Source organism: Hypoxylon trugodes (genome assembly GCF_022578975.1).
Source record: "Hypoxylon trugodes strain CBS 135444 unplaced genomic scaffold F4822scaffold_1, whole genome shotgun sequence".
NCBI classification, from domain to species: Eukaryota; Fungi; Ascomycota; class Sordariomycetes; order Xylariales; family Hypoxylaceae; genus Hypoxylon; species Hypoxylon trugodes.
This window is the reverse complement of record NW_026250016.1, coordinates 1,981,503-2,001,299: the sequence shown is the minus strand read 5'-3', so window position 1 is coordinate 2,001,299 and position 19,797 is coordinate 1,981,503. Positions and strand designations below refer to the sequence as shown.

Genomic DNA, 19,797 nt, shown 5'->3' with positions numbered 1-19,797 from the left:
CCCTGTCAACCGCTTAATTTCGCGTGGATATTTTGGTTTGGGTACTTGGGTAATAACCTGAATAACCTGAGCTCGCGAGGAACCTTGGAAGATAACAAGGTATCCCGATATGTGTATAAGACATTCACTATATACATAATACTTTCTATAATGATATCTCAATTGTTGCATGCTTGTACGACCCCAGCCTCTTCAGTTTTAAGCTGTTTGGTTCGTTCAACATGATTTCTAGAATTGATTTGAATGAGATTTAGTCCGTGTAAAGTGCTTCAAAAGAGCACCTCACTACAAGCTCGTGGCCTACATGGAGCTAGGACCTTGCTATGTTCTTCAATGGTCTGATTTAAACTCATCGATTGCATCTAGCCACGGTGAGACTTCAAGAGATAAGGAGTTGTCACTTCCATGTTGTCTATTGGGCACAGAATAGAAGTCACAACCTCACTCTTCTCGTCCTCCCCTTCCCTAGAGCATTCTTCTTCATCACCGAGCGAAAATGCAGGAAGGAGTCTCATACTAGTGTTGAGTTAATTCAATCATCTAACGAAATTTCAAGTTACTTGGCTTGAAACTTCTCTCATTCAATGTTATTCGTCATTTTTGGAAATGTGAACCTGGGACGAGTAGACTTCACATTAAGATCCAGTATAGCATCGCTTTACGAGTCTTTTATGTAACGCATTTCTTTCTATACATCGCTACAATAACTTCTGTCTCTCCGTCGATTGACCCATGATACCCTTTAATCCCGCGTAAACCAAATTTATACAACACTGGGGTAGTCGGCAACTACTCGCGACCTTCAGGATGGGGTTGACGGATTTCTTCTGGAAACTTAGTGCTATAACCTTGCTGCTGTTTCTATACCCGGCCAAAGCTATTGTAGACGATTGCAATGGGGTTTTAGTCTCAGATGTATGGCCGTAGCCTACCTAAGTAAGGAGACAGAACTGACGAGATAAGGCAGACACTCCCCGTCCTGGTCAACTATGGCACACTACTGGAACATTTACAAGCGCTGCAAAATATCGCCGACGAGAACGGTGGAAGCAGAGTGACTGGTTCGGAAGGCCACAACCAAACAATCGAGGTATGCATCGTCGTGTTAAACAAAAAAAAATAAAAAATAAAAAATAAAAACCTCCACCGGCTAACTTTAAACGCCAGTACATCCAAGACCAGCTCACCTCATTAGGTTACTACGTCGAAGTCCAGCGCTTCGAAGGTTTAATGCAAGTCGAAGGCCATGCCTCTGTCGCAGTGAACGGTGACCTTTTCGATGTTGAACCAATCGGGTGGTCTCCTAACGGCAATTTTTCCGATCGTCCTCTTATACCTGTAAATGGGGCAGGATGCAGAGCAGTGAGTAAACATCTTACTAATTAGGACCACGGTGACTAATATAGATAGGTCGACTATCCACAAGAAGCATTGGATAGCATCGTATTAGTAGCTGGGGGCGAATGTTCGGCCTCCGACAAGTCAATCGCCGCGGGTAAAGCTGGAGCTAAGGCCATTCTGCTACATGAATCCACACAACTTACTCCGAGCATGGGAGGATTAGATGATCGTCATATCCCATCGGCCATAATATCTGAAAAGGATGCGCATCAAATACGAAGTACGAACAACCCGTTATGGGCCAACATCTTAGAAATTAAGACACAATATACGACAGTCTCAAGGTAAGTAACTTTGGACTATTGGTTACCTTCTGCGGCTAACAGAGGGAAGCTACAACGTGTTTGCAACCTAGGAATATGGAAACGAGGAAAACACGATGTTGGTTGGGACACATACCGATTCGGTCAGTACCAGCTCAGGCATCAATGACAACGCGAGTGGTATAGCTGCGCTCTTGGAAGTGGCTACTCAACTCGCCAAGTTCAGAACGAATTCAAGAATCAAATTTGCTTTCTGGACAGCTGCCGAGCCATGCTTGCTTGGATCGAAACACTGGATTTCCAACACTCATGAAGAAGAGCTTCGGAATATCCGCCTTTATTTCGATGTCAATATGATCGGTTCTCCCAACGGCGCCCTCAAGATATACGATGGGAATGGTACCACTTACAAAAGGCCTGGCCCACCTGGCTCTGGAGACGCTGAGTTGGTTGTGGCAAAAGGATTCGAAACTCAAGGCGCACCTTTCAAGAGGACCGAAATCAGCAACCGCAGTGATTATGCCCCATTTATTGACGCCCACATCCCAATTGCAGGGCTATTTAGCGGCGCCAATGGCATCAAAACTTCAGATGAGGCAGCCATGTTTGGAGGTGAGGCCGGAGTTCCATACGACATCAATTACCACAAAGCAGAGGACGAAATCCAATACATCAATGGGACTACATTGCTACTAAACACTAAAGCATTAGCTTATGTTATCGGCATCTACGGAAGGAGCTTCGAAGGATTCAATGCCAAATCAAAAGCCTGGCGCTACGTGGTAACTTTGGAATTCCTAAACTGGATGGCCCTAGTATGGGGTATATATATCTTCTTCGCGTACGCTTTGTAAACTGAATAGGTCGGCTTCTTGCGCTACTGGCGTATTTTCTTCTATTGCGTTTGGGAGGTGAGGACGAACAGTGTTAATTAAAATACTTAGGTTACACAATAGCTCCTACGCCTGGCTTCTTTCGATGCCTCCTCCTAATACACACTCCCTTATGGAGTATATTTTTGAGTTAAAAACTAGGCAGAAAGTTGATTGGTGATTTGAGTGACGACCCCTTTTTACATAGAATTCCGCCTCTTCCAAGCGAAATCAGCATCATGATGAATCTTCGGTACTTCAATACCCTCCCTCAACCCCCTTTTCCGCCTCCAATCACTTCCAAACCTCGCGTCCCGCTCACCCACAGCTTTCTCAAAATCAAACTGTCCATCCGCCGTAAAACTAGTCATTAATTTCGGCGAGCCAAGCGGTAAAGCATCACCGCGATCGGTCTGCCATAAATGATATACTTTTCCGTAAAGCCCGATTACGTGCTTCATCTCCTGCGTCTCGGCTGCTTCCCATGCTTGCTGCATGCCGGGAACGGTGGTTGGTCCGGGCATGATTAGCATTCCGGATTTCACTTCGTAGACGTGTGAGTGCCAGAGTTTGCGCTCTTCGGGGGGCAGGGTTTGGTAGAGGGTGGGCGTTATCATGTATTCGATTCCTATGAGGCGGGCGTTGGGGCTGGTACTGTCGTACAGGATGCATTGACGGACGTCTGGAGGTGTTAGTAGAGGGTGTTATGAGATGGTTGGGATGGGGGTGGGATACCTTCGGTTAGGTGAGCGCAGTAGTGGTTCGCTTCGATGTAGCGTCCTGGCTCGTCGGCGTATGTATGGAAGGCGTTTAAGTGAGCGCAGAGCTGTTTCGTGGGTTGGAAGTCTTGGATTAGAGATGCGCCCGTCTCGAGGACTTTGTCCTCTGCTGAGAGGGGGCCACCGGGAATGGCTGAGGGCGTTGAGTTTGTTGCCATGGTTTTATATATATTGTAATAAGGGCTTGATTGGATCTTTTCATTCGACTTGGGGGTCTAGGTTATTATCTACTTGTGATCCCCAGCTTTTATATAGTTGATCTCGCCACCCGAGATGCGTTTCCGATAGTTATGAATCGGTACGACAACCGAAGCCGTGAGATCGCAAAGATTATAGGTACGACAAATTGAAAGATACGTCGGTATTACCTATAGCTCTATACACAATGATATATAATAGTTACTCGCTGAGTTACATCTACCCATTCAGTTCCACCATTGTGAACCATTACGGTCTATACTCCAGGTATTGTTGATAGAAAGCCGTAGTGCTGATGTCATGAATGCGTCTGTCCCCGCTAGATCTTGCAGTTTCTTAGACGGCGGGATCCAACGTCGGGCTCATTCTTAAAGTAGAAACCCGAGCCATACTGTCTGTTTTCTAGTAATTGTTTGTATCTGTTACGAGGATCTAAGATTAACAAAGCCCTAGGTCGAAGATGTTTTGTTCAAGTAGTAGAAGTCTTAGATGCTGATGGTTGAATTAGTATAGGTGGTTCCACTGTAACTGTAGCGCAAGTGTCTCTAATTTAATTGTGCCCCACGGGGGGTTTTCTTAGCTGTAGCGTCATTCGTTAGCACTAACTTCAGCAGGTCGGCGACGTTACAAGCCTAAATCCAATCCAATTCAATTCAAATTCAATTCCAATTCAACCAACAACCGCGCGACGACAACTGATTTGATTTATATCAACAACAAATCCAATTACACATACCACTCTCGAACGCATCTATATACCTTTAAGAGAATTGAATTTCCATTTCTTGACTTAAGGCGTGTCGGGGGAATACCCTAAGACATTATGGCGGCATCCCGCCGCGGCCAGCCCGAGCTTCAAGTCCGACTTCCCTCGACTCCCAATATCTCGACCACGGGCACTGCCAATACATTACCCGATCTACCTCCTATATTCGCTCTCTTCCTAATCAACTTCGACGTCAAAGCTGGCTACACTATCTCATGGAAAGCTTCTAAACCTGGTGTCGAACTCGAGGGTGTCGTCGAATACAAGTCTCTACCGTCAGGCTTGCACACAGTGCCTGAGGATCTCATATACTTTGTCCACGATGGTTTCGCAGGACTAAGCGCGTTCATCAACGCGCCTGTCCAGGATACTGAGGTTCGAAATGCTCGAATGCTGGCTGTTGGCGTACTGGTTCCCCTTAGTTATGGGCGCTTGGGAAGAGCTTGGAGACATGCCGAAGGTCTGAAGAATATGACTGCAGCACTTGCTGCGGATGGAAAGGACACAAGCATTTTGGAAGAGTACTGGAAGAAGAACCAAGCTGATGCCGAAACAATTGCACCAAGTGAATCTATCGAATCGCCGTCAGTTACTTTCCAACAAACTTCCCGAAAGCCACCTCAAGGTCACCGTAGGAATCGTTCGGCCTCGGATGGAGCAGCTTTACTGGCGCCTGGACATAGACTATCCCCATTCCATCCCGCTTGGAGCTTGACAAAACTATTAGACACTTTTGGACCCCTGATATTCCCTATACAACGAGCTGCGTTGCTGCGAAAGCGTATTTTGATATCGTGCCATGCACCTATACAAGAAGCTTGCAACTTCGGTTAGTTTTCTCACCTAATTACTACGATTGCGACCTCGTGACTGACGATGTTTCCTAGTGTACAATATATCTATTCTATCCAATATCCCCCAACCAACCTTCGACCTCCTCTCCACCAACTCACCCCCTCATCGCCTACGACCCCTCTTCTCCATCGGTGTCCACGACATCCCCTTCCTAGTCGAAGACTCCAAACCCCGCCGCAACACCGACGAACCCACCGAAGCCGAGCGCGAAGCAGGAACAGGCTGGATAGCCTGCACAACCGACAGCATCCTCGCCAAAAAGGACACACTCTGGGACATCCTCGTGACAATGCCACCCCCATACTCCACCAACGCAAAACACCACACCTGGCCCAAACTAGAAGGCCCCCAAGGCCTCCCCATCAAAGCAACCCAACGCGACCTGCGCCGCTTCCGCTCCCTAAAAGCCGGCCTAACCCGCCTACAAACAAGTCTAACCACCTCCCCCACAACCCCCAACCCCTCAGACGCGGACGATATCTTCCTCTCCGAAGCCGAAGAAAAAGAAGTCGTGGAGCCGTTAAGTTGGGCCGCGCTCGCGTATAACGGGTTCATGTGGTGGGCCTCGGCAGGCGAACAAGCGCGATCCGATCGCGCCGAGGAATCCGCGCATGACGCCGAACTCCTCGCTGATCTCACCGCACCCTCACCCTCGTCGGGAGCTAGAGGAGCCGATTTATCAACGTCGATGGCTTCACTTACCCCCCGCGCTGCGGCGTTTGAGAGTGATGAGGCGAGGGCGGAGTTAGCGGTTATTGCGTATTTCCATCGATTGACTACCCAGGTTCTCGGTACGTTGGCGGATATTGTGGAGAGTACTAGTGATGATAGTAGTGAGGAAGATGAGGGGGAGGATGAGGGGAGTGGGGATGAGGATCGTGCTGCATTGTTACGGGATGTAGGGGCTGAAGAGGAGTTGGATGGACGAGGTATTAGGATTGGTAGTGATGCGGTCGCGAGGATGGGTCTTGATGTGTGGAGTGCTACCGATGCTGAATTCATCAAGGCGGCTGTAGCTGCGTATTTTGGACGGAGAGCGTATGTTGAAGGGAAGGGGGTTGAGGTTTGTGGAGTTAGGGTCTGTTGACTGACCTCTTGGTGTCGTTGGTGAAAGTTGAAGTAGCATGAGATGTGTCGTGGAAGCTGAGAGTATTCTGATGTGAGATGAGAGGTGATACTCTACTGTACTATTATAGGTCCCTACTGCAGGCGAAAGGGATAGTTGGGGTTGGTTGGTATGGAAGGTGTCTAGTTATGTTGTGATATCGATTTTTAGGCGTGAACGGAAGGGGGAAGAGATTCCCGCGTATTGAGTAATTGTGTATATCCCAGACACATATAAACGCATCACAATACAGAACATATATCAAACCGCGATCTTCACAAAGACATTAAGTTTTATGAACTTCAATATGTATTAGACCATATTTCTGCGGCGCGTGGACTGGCAGGTCTATACGCCCTATCGCATGGCAAATTCCTCCTTCAAACGCCACGACGCCAATCCTATGCTTGCTGCAATAGCGTACGCGCTTTTTAATCCGCAGAAGACTTACTATCTTTACACGTGTTACCATCTTGGATAGGTAGGTAGTTTGGAAGTTGGTATTATGCCAACTGCCAACATGATGAGAATTGCGAATTTCGACGGGATGTTATTGTCGAGTATCGCCTTAGGGGTATCCACCCAATTAATCAACCTTCGCTTTTCAATACTGTCCAATCGTAGAAATTTAATATCCTACGACTCAGGTTCAGTATCGGTATTTGTTTCACTAGTGTCGTCCTCTTCCTCTTCGGTACCACTCTCATCCTCCTCTTCCGAGTCGTCGTCTTTCCGCCTCTTGGGCTTCGTTGCTACACTACCACCCTTAAGTGCGCTCATTTGGCCGGCAATAGAATCTGTAAAGTTGTTAGAAATTGCCGGTATTATACTTCGAATAAAGAGATCTTACCTTCGTCCGGCTCACTAATCTCGTCCTCAGCGGCCATTGCTGCAGCCTTGCTAGTGTCCTCAACATTGAGGGTAACCTCCATCTTAGTGTCAAATCCGACGTAACTGTCACACACGACATGTAACACAAAGGTGTAGGTGCCTGCCTGCGGCGGGGCAGCAAATTGCGCTTTTAGGGTCTGCATGTTAAACGTTGGCTTTCCGTCATCGGTAAATAGAGGCTGGTCGAATTGGGTAAATGTGAACGGCGGAACTGCCATCTTTCCCTGTTTACTATCCGAAAGGAAAGCATGCCACTTCGGCGAGTGTTCGCGAGCATAATAAGGCGCGAAAGTAATCGGGGGTGATACGGGTTTGGTTTCTTCCTTGGTGACTATCTTTCCATTTGCGTCCTTCACAGTCTTCTTGCGTCCCATAAGCGCATCGAGGTCATCTTCAGCTGGGTCAACATCTTCAAGGTCAAGCTCATTGATTTCTGGAACGTTGACACTTCCGGGAGGAATGAATCGGCCCTTCACAACCAGTGTAACCAAAGATGACGGGATGATAAATCGCTCGCCGGCAACCTTGAAAAATGCTTTTGCGACTCTGAAATATGGGAGTTGGCCTGCGAGACTGACGGTAGTCTTGTATTGCTCTTCGCTTAGAAGTCCATTTCCTACAGCAATACTCCTACGCTCCGAATCGGGTAAATCCATGAACTCTTGAACAGATAGATGTGTCGTCGAATCGCCCTCGATGGCCTTAACAACCGCAGGTGTGAAGTGGGGAAGCTGGAAGAGAGGAGATGCCTTTGGCGGTAGAGCTTGGATGAGTCGTTGGCTGGTGTAGAATGAAGCTAGAATAGGTCCGGTGTTGCTATATGCGAGGGAAATCGCCCTGAAGGAACTGCAGAGACTCTGAGCGATAGGAGCCACGGTGTATTTATCTTTATCGAGGGCGGGGTCATCAAGCTCTACACGGCCGAGGTATGCCCAAAGAAGAGCCAAAACCTTCCTTCGAACACCGCTCTCGAGATCCTCCAGCTTCTCCTTGTCCTTGACAGATAACCCGCCAGCAAACGGCGTGATTTGGCCTTCTGCAAGTATTCTCGATTCGAGTTTTGAAAGTCCGGACTCGGCCTTGTCTCCCTTCAGAACCTCTTGGAACTCCTTGCCGCCACTCAGAGCAGTCACGAGATCTCCCTCTTCCATGTTCTCGGAGTATTCGCGGAATAGATTGTTGGCACTCTCGACTAGTACTCCCTCCTTTGTTATGCGTTGGGTACCATACCACCACGATCCAACGTAGTAAGGCAGCAAGACACCTAGAAGCAGAGCATAGACAAGTACGACATATTTTCCATTTCCTTCAGATATGATGAACTTGGGGAGAGCAATTCCTATGCTGTAGCTTTGCTTGCCGTCGGGGTGTCCGTATTGGATGTAGTTGTTGCGAACCTCTTCATCGGTAAGTGCTTGGTATGCCTTAGTGAGCTCGACCCATTTGTCGCTTAATGTCTCGGCGGTCTCGTTCTTCGCCGGGTCAGGTCTGGCTTTATCGGGGTGGAACTTGAGACCAAGTTTTCTGTAATGGGACTTGATCTGTTTATCGGACGCCGACTACAAACAGGTTTCGTTAGTATTAGGCTATAGATGAATAGAGGTAGAAATCGCCGAAAGCGTACCTCGGAGACGCCTAGAATATCGTAGGGATTCCATATCTTGGCTGTTGTTCGTTGGGTAGTGACAATTAGATATAGCATGCCAGCCATCAATGCCCAGCCTAGGATGACGGCGATGGCGCGCTTGACCTTGCGCTGCTTTCGCTTCTGCGCAGCACGTAGTCCTTGTATTAAGTCATCATGTTCGGGTTTGTAAGAGGATTTCAATCGTGGGGCAAGGGAAGCGGGATCCTTGCTCGGCGCGAGAAGACTGTAAGTGAGAGGGAGGGTGACGATGGAGGTCAGAGTAAATACGAAGAAAGGGTAGAATTGACCCTGTTCATCGTAAGAATACTCTGAACTCATGGTTGCAGATGAGCCCTACGACAGGGTCTTTTTTGAAATATCTGCGGTAGAGAACGTCAAAATGTGTCACGTCGTGTGATTGATGTTATCGAAGAATTATAAAAAAGAGAGACTCGTGCGTGGGTTTGGACTTGATAAATTGTTTTAAATTTAGAATCAAAAGCGAAAGCGCAAGTTAAGCAAGCTGTCCAAAGGAATTGCATTATCCGACTTGAATCGTGGCCTTCTAAATTTCGGGTGGCTACGTACAAGTGGGTCTATATTCCTTGTCTATCGATAAGATAGGTACAAACCGGAGAATGTGGCGTGTCCACTTATCCGTTTGTAGGATACCTAGGTATAGTGCATTATATGCATGTACCTGAAGGAGACAACCATCAAAGGTGATAACTAATTGATCTTGATTCTCGACATATTACAAACGATATCTTTCAGCTTGTGGGGCTACTGGTGTTTTTGTAAGGATGTAGCTCCAATTCTACTATGTGGTGTGTTGGTTGCGTCATATGATCCTACTTGATAGTCCTACTCATTATAGGACAACATCAAGGACTTTGTTTTGCTGTTATCTTCTCAAACCATTTACCAAGACCCTCTAAACTAACCATAAAATATTCTATTATAATTTCTACATGGTCAAGACATAGACCCGTTAACCGGGGTATTATAACTCTACCCATTGGTATCAGACCTAAACGCCGTTCCCCAATACCAATTCCTATGAAGGGTCGCTTAATGGCCAACAAATGGCATCAGCGTTCCAACTCTCTTTTTATAACTAACATACTCTTCTCCGAAGAAACGGACGAGTAACGCTTCCTCATGTTTTACTCTTGCCGAGAAGAATCTCCATAGCACAAGCGTGTATCCTATGAAACAAACAGGGTTTCCTAGGACCATCTGCGTGCCTATTCCCCAATAAAAGAACCCGAAATATGAGGGATGGCGTAGGAACGAGTAGAGACCCGTGGTAACTAGGGCATGGGTATCTTTCTTGTGGTGCTGAATGGTATGATTGAACGATTGGCCAGCCTGAACCATGGCTGCACTGCGAACAAATTGCCCAACAAATACCATAATGAAGCCCAGAAGTAGGATTATATGGCCACTATAAAGTGGCGCCCAAGACCGATTCGGGAACAATAACTTTGTGAAAAGGCATTCGAGCGAAGCTGCCATGTGCGCGATCGCATACGCGGGCCAGTTCGCAGTTAAAAGGAATGAACCGACATTCGCGACAGGAGTATTGTATTTCGCCGTTGTCCAAAACTCGAGGAAATGAAACGTCGACAATGCACCGATGAAAAAAGGTAGACGCCATAGAGGTGACGAAGTGAATATGAGAATTGAACTCATTATTATTACCGACGAAGCGAGTGCAATACCGAGATAGAATGAACGAATCGCGATACCCTCGAGGGATTTCGATTGGCCAGGGAAGTAAGCCCGCTCGGGGGACGTTTTAGCGCTCTGCGCAACGGGACTGAGGAGGGGAAGCAGATTGTCAGCATTTCCGTCGTCCGTATGGGTATTTATTGAGGTCATATTCGCTAGGGAACGTCGGCGGGCACTGAAGCCAGTCGCCCACGATACATCATCTTCATCGTGTTCTCGAGGAGAAGTCAGCAGCGGGGCGCCCGGTGTGGCTGGCGTCGGCGTTGGTGTCGGCGTATGCGCCGAGGTCGAAATGATTGGCAGGGTCATGATGTCGCGCCGGAGACTTAGGCGAGTTCACTCGGGTCTACCAATAATAATAACAGCGACGCTATTGAAGAGGTATCCAGAGAACGTCCATGGTGTTTGCTCAATACGCGGGAAAATGGTTTATTGAAATAGGAATCAGACTTACCTATCCGGCGGCGACTCCATTGTCCCAATCAAAGGTCTCCCACTTTTGAACGATTCAATAGTATTCACTCGTTACAAAGGACAAAGACACGCTATTCGAAGAACCCAAGACATACTCGACACATACTAGGTCCTCGGCGTTGAATTGGTTTTATTGCTTTTATTATGCTTCGCGTGACGGACCCACGGTCCCCGTATTAGTGTGCAGTAAACTTGAGCGGTGTGATTGAATTCTGCCGGTCAAAAGCTTACACCGCTTACGAAAACGGAATAGCCTTTGTGATACCTGCAGAAAAGGTACATCGGATATGATGACGTATCACAGAAGCTTCCGTTGAGTCCTAACTACCTAGGTATTCCTGCGATCAAATTGGTTAGAATCTTGCGTGTAGATACTCTGGATATTATTAAATCAATCCTTAATAAAAAAAAATATACGTACAAAATTCATGAGGCTGGCTAGTATTAGCAAGATTACCACAATCATATCCAATTGGTTTTAACTAATTATCGTCATGTTGGTATGTTTACCCAGGAGCATCAAGCTTTATGATAAAAGGGTCGATAAGCGCAAGACAAGTCAGAGATTTGAAACCTATGAAGTTATCTCAAGCGTAAGTATGACATCTAGTTGTTTCTAGTACTGAATACAGAAATAAGAGTGATATTTACCTCAATCCCCTCAACACCTAGATTATGTATATTCTGAGCTATTCCCTCAGTAGCGGCTATCGCATCAGGTTGTGTAGGACCCAAAAATTCGGTCTGGAGTGTGTATTGACTTTCTCGCGTACTGATGTTAGGGCAAATGATACCCTTAGGATCCGTAAAATCGTCCTATTATCATACAGCTTCGCGCCTCAAAGGCCTCCTTGTATGGTGAAGGATGAAACGATCAAAACCAAAACATTTATCCATCCCCATATAAATGGTATCCAAGTCGGCATCTGGTAGCATCCGGAAATGTAGACAGCGCCAAGTCTAAGACACGAAAAGTCAACCATCAAAACTCGAGGGTAAGATCAGGGCAGGTCTTGCATACATTAACCCGACGATGCTCCCGGTAAACAAAGCCTCAGCTCCTGCAACCAAGGCGTAGATGGCCGGCACAGCTAGCAAGTACTTCCATACCGATCCCGGTTTCCCGATTTGCACAGACAATGCAATACCCGCCGCGCCCAGATGGAAAAGGGCGTAGAGTATCAGAGTCCAGAGCAGGGTGAATCGCCACGAATCCCAAACGGTATATAGAGCGCAATAATTGTTCGCATAAGGCCAGCAGAGGGATGGAAACGAGGGAGTGTGGTAGTCGTCGGGAGGGTAATCGCGACACTCGCGCCTATAGGCTGCAGTTAGCAACGTTGTGCTTCCAGCTTTGTAAATTTTCCCAAAGATAGATGTTAATGGTTACTCACGGTGTCGTGGCCATTTGGCCCCTCAATTGTTGCACGAGAACTCAGCAGTAGTGTATATAGAACGGTCGCATTCTATAAGTCCTGGAGTAGATGCTAATGGTGAGTTAGTTGCGGTGGAGCTCCAAGCTGAAGAATGAGACGACAGGGGTGTCACTTAGCGGGTAGCTCCCGCGCTGGGACCAACTACAGGGGGTTATTAGTGCTAATGAAATTCAGTTGACGTCGTGCCTCGGTAAAACCTCGAGACTTTCCGCTAATTTTACCGGGCATCTACAGTAATCTAATTCCTTCCTTCTTATAACAATTACATCACAATTTGTATTCCTTTCTAACAAACAGTGAAATGGAAAAATAACACCTCAGTGTGTTGCAAAACACGCGTTCTTGGAAAACGAAGGAATAACGAAGAGCCGACAACGAAAATGCCAGCCGATCGTATGCTAGCGACCGTCCTACGGGCCTACCAAGATGTTCCCAATCCGACCGAGACAGACAAGATCTTCGGAACCACGACAGCACTCCTAACCAATCTCAACAACCCTCTCAACCTATCTCTGCTCACCTCACATTTCCTTACCGCACGTTCGATATGGCAGTCTCCAGATGGGTTACGCACATGCCTTCGGGTCATGAGCATATACAATACCGCTGCAATTCACGTGCACAAGAATGAGTTGGATAACGCGAAACTTCCAAGAGGAGCACCACTCATAGGCAGTGGGGTTCGTAGCGAGGATTGGGCACGCGCGATTGCGAAGGGGGCAGACGAAAGATCGACTCGATGGCAACATATGTTGGTGTTAACGGGTATCCTGATGGGTATGGAAGGTGACGACCGAAGATCCTTATCCCGTAGTCTGCGATCAACGCTCGAACAAGCTGTTGTCACGGCCGCAAATCTGGCTTTAGAAGATGAAAGAAAGACTGGGCCTTTGGGACGCGACGCCGTGGTTCTAGCTTTAACATACGCATTGCCACTACTGTCAGAACCAGTCAAGATACTTCTCAATGGCAACATCCTTCTACCAGCAACCATCGAAGCAATGCTCGGAGACGAAGGATTTCAACGTGGTGACTTTGTTTCGTCAATCATCCGCGATATTCCCCAGGGAAAAACCATAACATGGCACATTAATTCATCATCTGTGGTCAAGATTCAAAGACTAGAAATTCGGCCCCTAGCACAGAATATGGGACCGTTGTCACGACTCGGCGCGTTTGCCGTTCAGCATGCCAGCGACCCTAATATTGTTCTTGGGGCTCATGAGGAATTGCTTGGCTTCACAACTGGACTTCTAGAGAAATGGTCCCTTTGCCGCCTTTCAACTATTGATCTATACGTCGAGGCCGCAGCTCTACCGGCCGAAGTGTTGCAAGGCCCTTATCCCATGCTCTGGCAGCTACTAAAGAAGATTATGTATACCGTAGTCGCAATCCTCCGACCTATAGTCGGGCGATCGCTACTAGATCCCTTCATGAGGAACGATATGATAGCCCCGACCGTAGCTGCGAAAACGTTACACAATCTACGCAACCTCTCCTTCGTGTCTACACGACAAGGCGCGGGTTCATTCCAGGTGTATACTTTCACCTATCTCACTTCTCTCGACATTATCACGCGCTATCCGGAAGCATGTCTATCCTTCTTACAAGACACGCAACCGCCTCCTCTAATAGGCAACGCCGTGCCATCACCAGTAGTACAAGCCTTAACACTCTTCTACCTCAACACAGCCGAGCACCTACCCCTCTCAATCTCTACACCCTCCTGCGAAGCCCTCATTATCACACCCGCAACAACCTACCTATCGCCCACATCCTGGCTAACCAGCCCCGCTAACAAACCCCCTTCGTCCCTAACCCTTGAGCTATTCGAATCAGCTCATTCCTCCATACTCTCAGTCCTTTCCTGTCCACAACATAGCCCCCTCGCCGCCTCCCTAATCCCCTTCTACGTCGACGCCCTCCTCTCATCCTTCCCCTCACGGATCTCCCCACGCCAATTCCGCCTCGCCTTCCGCACCGTAATGCAAATCGCCAGCCCACCATACCCCCTCGCCGCCACACACCCGGAACTCTCCGAAACTCTCCTCGAAATGCTACGATTCCGCGCCGCCGAGGGCGCGTCCACGGAACCTTTACTTCCGCTCAATGAACAACCCACCACAGCCGCTAGCACCAACCCAACGAACTCCATTGCCACCGCCGCCGCGCAGGGGCAGGGACAAATAGATCCCGCGCATCAGGAAGAGCAACTTCCTATCTCGGAGCAGACAGCCCTTCTCCTCGCTCTAATCGACGGTCTACCTCACGTCCCACTCCCCTCGGTCGAGGAATGGCTATCCCGCGCCGCTGAATCCGTGAATAGCGTAATCGACCCTCGTATGCGTGAGGTCGCGCGCCGTCGCTTTTGGGATGTACTTTCTGGTGGTGAAATGGATGTTGAACGTGCGGCGCTGGGAGTTGCCTGGTGGGGCATTGGAGGTGGACGGGAGATGGTGCTTTTTGGACAGCCGAGAGGTGCGCAAGGGGGTGAATTTGTTATGAGCGGTGCGTTGGTGCCGGGACAGGAGAGGGATGGTAGTAGACTCTAAGTTGTAAACTGAGGAAGAGAATATAGAGGCTCGACTGCTCCAAATTGTTTATAGGAGTTAGCCGGTCACGATGCTACACCTAATGTATATCACCCATACTAGACAAGTTACTTGATCATACCGAATACCCTAAGTTGAATAGAACCGAAATTTTCTACGTAATCATGTCTCTTGGTTGGTGAGTATCACTCCCGCAAAATATGTTAATTAATAAACGCAAGTCACAAAATACAGGCTGCATCGAACGTAGAACTAATAGATTTTTATTTTCCAACTCAACATAACGCAGGCCTATCCATCGCTACCTAGTACAGCGGAGCCGAGCTTTAAAAAACGGATGCGTATCCCGAGCCATGGTACAATCAAGCCACTATTCCCTTGCAATGCACACAACCAGACTTCAAAGTTCATATAATTTTCGTACCCAGCGTCCCTCATATCCGTGAGACCTATTAAGAACGCCCATTATGATGCAGCCTACCGATGCCTAGCCTAATTCCTATCCAGTATTGAATAATGACAATAATACACCTCCCCTCTTCATCATCCCTATGCTGACCTATCACCCTTTGAGTTGGTATTGTAGCCCCGCATAATTAATGCGCATGCGACGTAAAAGCATTGCTGACACCCAGCAGCGTCATGCCCAAGAAAGCGAATAGAATACTCAAGTTCTGGTTGTGATTCAGACTCAAACTCTCGACGAACAACTGCAGGGCGACGCTGGCCATGATGCCGGCTGTGATAGCAAACAAGCATCCGTAAGCCACCGCGTCGGGCGTTATGTTAGTATGCGAGGCCAACTTAAACCATAGCACAGCGATACTGGCGCCGAACGGTTGGCTTAATCCGCCTAGCATGGAAGACCATAGCATGGCGCGTGGCCTGCTATTTAATGCCATATATAATGGTAGGGCAAGGGCAAAGCCTTCGGAGATATTGTGGACGAATAATGCTAGAAATACATTGAAACCAAGCGAGGGGTTAGCATGGTTCGTGGCGTAGGTAATGAAGCCTTCGGGGAATTTATGTAACGCAATAGCGACTGAGGTTTGAAGGCCAATGGATAAGAAGGCGTTCTCGGCGACGTGGTGGTGATGTTGAGCCTCAGGATCCTCGGAATTTTCGGAATGACAATCATCTTCATGTTCGTGGTGAGTATCGTGCGAATGCACGCGGCTCATTCGACATGTGGGGCTCACTGCAGTTGAATGATCATCATCATGATCATCATTTTCATCCACCGTTTCTATATATGTTTCACCGAGTCCAGTTGTAGCATTGCGAATAAGACTAGTTGGTGCTCGAGATAGAAGTCCGGACCTGTTGCTCAAGTGCTTGAAGCATTCTTGACCACATGGATCCGAATATCCATAGCACGGGCCAGCCTCGTCACAATTTGGCTTGGTATCTTTCACAAATGACAATACCCGCTTTTGCAACATCGAAGGCCGTCTATCCGACGTCGCAGCCCGGCTGCGAGCTCCGCGTAGAGAAGCAGGAGGGGCGGTACCGGGGAGACTCTCAGTCTCCGCTCTCCTAAGCGGTCGTATACGATGAGTTTCGTGCGAAGGACTTGTGGGGAGTAACGGCGTGGTTTCACTAGCGTGTCCGTTCTCGCTCGTATGGGGCTTTGGCCCGTGAGAGTGGGAATGTAAAGAATGATGACGTATACTTCGAGCATGGGAGGATAACCTTCGAGGAAAACCATTCGAATGGTGATGGATATCTAAGGGGTGATCATCGTGGCTGTGATCGCAATCGACAACATGTGATGGTATGAATTGGTGAAACAATCTCGAGAGTATTTGTATCCCAACAAAACCACCCACAAAAGAGCCCATCATAATAAAGCCCGCATTCTGATCTGAAAAGCCTCCCTTTTGAAGGTAACCCTTCGCCTCAGGTAACATGCTATATAATGACATGAACAGCTAGAATAACAATATCAGTATGTTCTATTAAGAATGAGCATATGCTTAGACCCACCATGACACCAAAACTCAAACTCAATGAGCAGGCGAGAAAGGTATTGCTATCCTGTATTCGAAAGTTCTTTTTACCGGGAAGCAACCGTACGAACACATCGACACAGATGATTGAGGATCCTATCACACACGCTATAATGATACAGTTGGTCAGTTAGTATATCAGGCGAATTTCGCATAGTCCATACGGTTAAGGTCACCCACCAACACCGCTCACCAGGCACATGATCCACCCTCTGGTGTCATTGTCGAGTTCGAGGACCTCCATGGTGGGCCCCTTTTTTGACTTAAATCTTGCAATACCCCGTTGCCTTGTACCTGCAGTAGCCCGTCCTCCCTCGAGCAATTTTAAGAATGAACTAAGGGATCATAGAGTTGAAATTTTGGTGTGGTTCTATCGACGATATAGAAGAATACGTATTGTTAGAGAACCTCCACGTGGGATTAATTTGTAGGCCAAGACGCTTTTGGCAGTTGTCAAGTTTCCGTTTCGAGGTGACAAGACATGCAAATTCCCCGACAAAGGATGCGGCCGTGAGGATATGGAGATGGTATATGGATAGAACCATAGGAGTGAAAAAAAAAAAAAGATGTAAGTGAAGACAAAAGCGAAGAGAAGGAACAACACCTAAAGGATAAAATGTTGGTGATGGTAATTTCTAAAGGCGATGTAGACGGAAGGTTCTACCTATTTAGCTTGAATGCCGATCTGGGTTTGGTGGCTACACAGGTACCTACTGCCTATATGTTAGGGCGGGTAGCGACAGGAGCTGTTTGTATATCTGATTTTTGATTGGTCGGCTGACCTATGATGCTATGCCAAGCTTCGCCCAGCCGTTCCGCGACGGGTACCTTGATGGCCAATCTTGCTAAGGCACTTAGTAATTAGGAAACTCTCGAGGCTCCACAGAAACCCGCTGCTGTAGCCATCAAGGTTAAATCTACAGATGCCTTTCTCTGAATAGTTCTCCTTTTACCTTCTATTTTAAAGATGAGGCTCTGGAGCTGAGAGTCGAAATCCGCCTTACATTAATTGAATGAAACATTAAAGATAAATCCACCATTTATTAAACCTATCTTTATCCTAAAGTTGTCCTTTCGTCTTTCAAATCACTACATGCGATGGCTTCTTAGTAGGTTGTTTGTTGGCAATGTCCTACATGCAGCCTTGTACAGACTTTAGATTCACCAATGTCAGCTCTACCACATCTTCATGATCTCCACTCAAGGTAGGGGTTGATCGTCAGGGCCCTCGCACTAAACATCACACGAAGCAATATTAGTTCCCGCAGTGGGTGGTATAGAACTACCGTAAGGCATGTGTAAATGCTACCCGTGCCTTTATAGGGTGGTATCTCTGTTTTAGCGCCTCAACTTCAGATGCGCCAATCTCTTTTGGCTTCTAACATATCCACCATACCCTTCTACTTAACAAACAGACAACTCTATTTCCCGATTCAGAGATGAGCCTCAAAGAGTTATACCTGACCTATAAGTTACTACCTAGGTGACAACGTTTCAAAGATCAACGTGCACACAGTCAGAAGGTCATATTAGCGGCCAACTCGATACACCTAACTCACCGACCTGGATTTTGAGTACCTTGTTGGAATCGCTGACCTTTGCTTTTCCTAGTTAGATGGTCAAGAGAAAGGTCACTCGTAGCGATTTAACCATGCTCATTGGTTTATTTGTCAAGCCGCAACAAACAGGTGATTGAGACAGCATACACGATATGAGAACCTTGATGGACCGACATGTGACAAGCGTTTCAAGCGGTGTACGTTATATATCATACGAAGTCCACACGGACCTCCGGTCTTCAACAATTATATATGTATATCATGGTCCACTCAACTCTATGCCGTGGTCTGTATTATATCATCATTCCTGATGAAAAGAAAGTTCGTCAATGACCTCAAGTCCTACCCGGATTTTTACACTTTGCTTATATGGGATTTCCTCAAACGTTACGAAAACGGGGATTATGCTGCGAGCCATGCAGTCCTGCTTACGTCCCCGAAAAGCGATCGAATCTCTACGACTAAGAGCCATAGCTTATTAGGTCGCGGTCAATTACACATCATGCAGTGGCTTTGGGTAATTTGATCAGACATGCGTGGTTTGTCCTACTCTGACCGGAAAGCTTCCCCCGATTTTCGTTGTACGAGGGGCGTTTCGTACTACCGACACACCACCAGGTTATGTGCAAGTTATACGTTGCTCAACGACGCAGCCGTATTTGATCTAGTTTAGAATGCTTTGGGGAGTAGCATAGTGTGTTGCGTTCATCACCATAACGTCCAAGTCCTACATAAACGGATACTATGAAGTAGTGACTTGTTACTGAGGTAGGTGTGTAAACGATAATATACTCATCTGTAAGATGAGTTTGAATAAGGTGTTGACCCCCACTCATATTTGCCTGGTACACATTTGCTTTTTCAGGGCCAGCCACCAAGCGGCCTCATCGAGTTGTCCACATCCGACGTGACTAGTAACACATGTATCCGAGTTTCACTCGCTGCCGCGATCCGATCTATTTACTCCAACTCCTAGTTATGACTGTACACCGATGCTGTGAGATGATTTATTGCTCATGTTTAATATCGCTTACCGTTTCCCGTCATCATTGGGTGACATGCGTCCCTCTCATATCAATTATTCAACGTGTTTGCCACTATAAGCCCTCTCTCGCTAAATCTTCTGGATCTTTGGTTCTATATTCTTACATACATAACTATGCGATTGCGAATGCGGGCAGCATGGCGCAGTGTGGCGATCGGAAACCTCGCTCTGCGCCGATCGGGGGCCTCGGGATGCTTGTGGCTGACCCAGAAATTCCTGAGGCACCAG

General features: G+C 47.5%; 9 protein-coding genes across 9 annotated transcripts; 4 read left to right on the top strand and 5 right to left on the bottom strand.

The window, feature by feature from the left end:
* Positions 1 to 247: 247 nt before the first annotated feature.
* Positions 248 to 1,756, top strand: F4822DRAFT_439643 (uncharacterized protein; the record flags this gene model as incomplete). The annotated part of the gene is made up of 5 exons (XM_051462657.1): positions 248 to 915; positions 968 to 1,090; positions 1,168 to 1,362; positions 1,411 to 1,685; positions 1,735 to 1,756. Exons 1-5 carry the CDS (start codon positions 808 to 810, stop codon positions 1,754 to 1,756), a joined length of 723 nt encoding a protein of 240 aa, XP_051319454.1. The 5' UTR covers positions 248 to 807.
* On the top strand, positions 1,045 to 2,627 carry F4822DRAFT_20592 (uncharacterized protein). The gene is made up of 4 exons (XM_051453796.1): positions 1,045 to 1,090; positions 1,168 to 1,362; positions 1,411 to 1,685; positions 1,735 to 2,627. Exon 4 carries the CDS (start codon positions 1,781 to 1,783, stop codon positions 2,516 to 2,518), a length of 738 nt encoding a protein of 245 aa, XP_051319453.1. The 5' UTR covers positions 1,045 to 1,090; positions 1,168 to 1,362; positions 1,411 to 1,685; positions 1,735 to 1,780; the 3' UTR covers positions 2,519 to 2,627.
* On the bottom strand, positions 2,628 to 4,155 carry F4822DRAFT_20572 (DUF1264-domain-containing protein). Its single transcript, XM_051453792.1, has 2 exons — positions 3,272 to 4,155; positions 2,628 to 3,218 (listed from the first exon to the last, which is right to left on the bottom strand). The coding sequence occupies exons 1-2, from the start codon at positions 3,471 to 3,473 to the stop codon at positions 2,737 to 2,739; spliced, it is 684 nt and encodes a 227-aa protein (XP_051319452.1). The 5' UTR covers positions 3,474 to 4,155; the 3' UTR covers positions 2,628 to 2,736.
* A 181-nt stretch (positions 4,156 to 4,336) lies between these two features.
* Positions 4,337 to 6,221, top strand: F4822DRAFT_424140 (uncharacterized protein; the record flags this gene model as incomplete). The annotated part of the gene is made up of 2 exons (XM_051460092.1): positions 4,337 to 5,108; positions 5,167 to 6,221. The coding sequence occupies 2 exons, from the start codon at positions 4,337 to 4,339 to the stop codon at positions 6,219 to 6,221; spliced, it is 1,827 nt and encodes a 608-aa protein (XP_051319451.1).
* A 308-nt stretch (positions 6,222 to 6,529) lies between these two features.
* F4822DRAFT_385421 (Sec63 Brl domain-containing protein) lies at positions 6,530 to 9,324 on the bottom strand. The gene is made up of 3 exons (XM_051456638.1): positions 8,755 to 9,324; positions 7,090 to 8,689; positions 6,530 to 7,036 (listed from the first exon to the last, which is right to left on the bottom strand). The coding sequence occupies exons 1-3, from the start codon at positions 9,094 to 9,096 to the stop codon at positions 6,876 to 6,878; spliced, it is 2,103 nt and encodes a 700-aa protein (XP_051319450.1). The 5' UTR covers positions 9,097 to 9,324; the 3' UTR covers positions 6,530 to 6,875.
* Positions 9,325 to 9,486: 162 nt separating this feature from the next.
* F4822DRAFT_385420 (Isoprenylcysteine carboxyl methyltransferase family-domain-containing protein) lies at positions 9,487 to 10,422 on the bottom strand. Its single transcript, XM_051456637.1, has one exon. It carries the CDS (start codon positions 10,273 to 10,275, stop codon positions 9,829 to 9,831), a length of 447 nt encoding a protein of 148 aa, XP_051319449.1. The 5' UTR covers positions 10,276 to 10,422; the 3' UTR covers positions 9,487 to 9,828.
* Positions 10,423 to 11,222: 800 nt separating this feature from the next.
* F4822DRAFT_20550 (uncharacterized protein) lies at positions 11,223 to 12,478 on the bottom strand. The gene is made up of 5 exons (XM_051453790.1): positions 12,360 to 12,478; positions 11,987 to 12,283; positions 11,617 to 11,925; positions 11,387 to 11,539; positions 11,223 to 11,303 (listed from the first exon to the last, which is right to left on the bottom strand). Exons 1-3 carry the CDS (start codon positions 12,371 to 12,373, stop codon positions 11,805 to 11,807), a joined length of 432 nt encoding a protein of 143 aa, XP_051319448.1. The 5' UTR covers positions 12,374 to 12,478; the 3' UTR covers positions 11,223 to 11,303; positions 11,387 to 11,539; positions 11,617 to 11,804.
* Positions 12,479 to 12,609: 131 nt separating this feature from the next.
* F4822DRAFT_385417 (peroxin 8) lies at positions 12,610 to 15,126 on the top strand. The gene has a single exon (XM_051456636.1). It carries the CDS (start codon positions 12,782 to 12,784, stop codon positions 14,951 to 14,953), a length of 2,172 nt encoding a protein of 723 aa, XP_051319447.1. The 5' UTR covers positions 12,610 to 12,781; the 3' UTR covers positions 14,954 to 15,126.
* F4822DRAFT_385415 (ZIP zinc transporter-domain-containing protein) lies at positions 15,127 to 17,646 on the bottom strand. Its single transcript, XM_051456635.1, has 3 exons — positions 17,146 to 17,646; positions 16,943 to 17,073; positions 15,127 to 16,887 (listed from the first exon to the last, which is right to left on the bottom strand). The coding sequence occupies exons 1-3, from the start codon at positions 17,207 to 17,209 to the stop codon at positions 15,550 to 15,552; spliced, it is 1,533 nt and encodes a 510-aa protein (XP_051319446.1). The 5' UTR covers positions 17,210 to 17,646; the 3' UTR covers positions 15,127 to 15,549.
* Between the last annotated feature and the right edge of the window lie 2,151 nt (positions 17,647 to 19,797).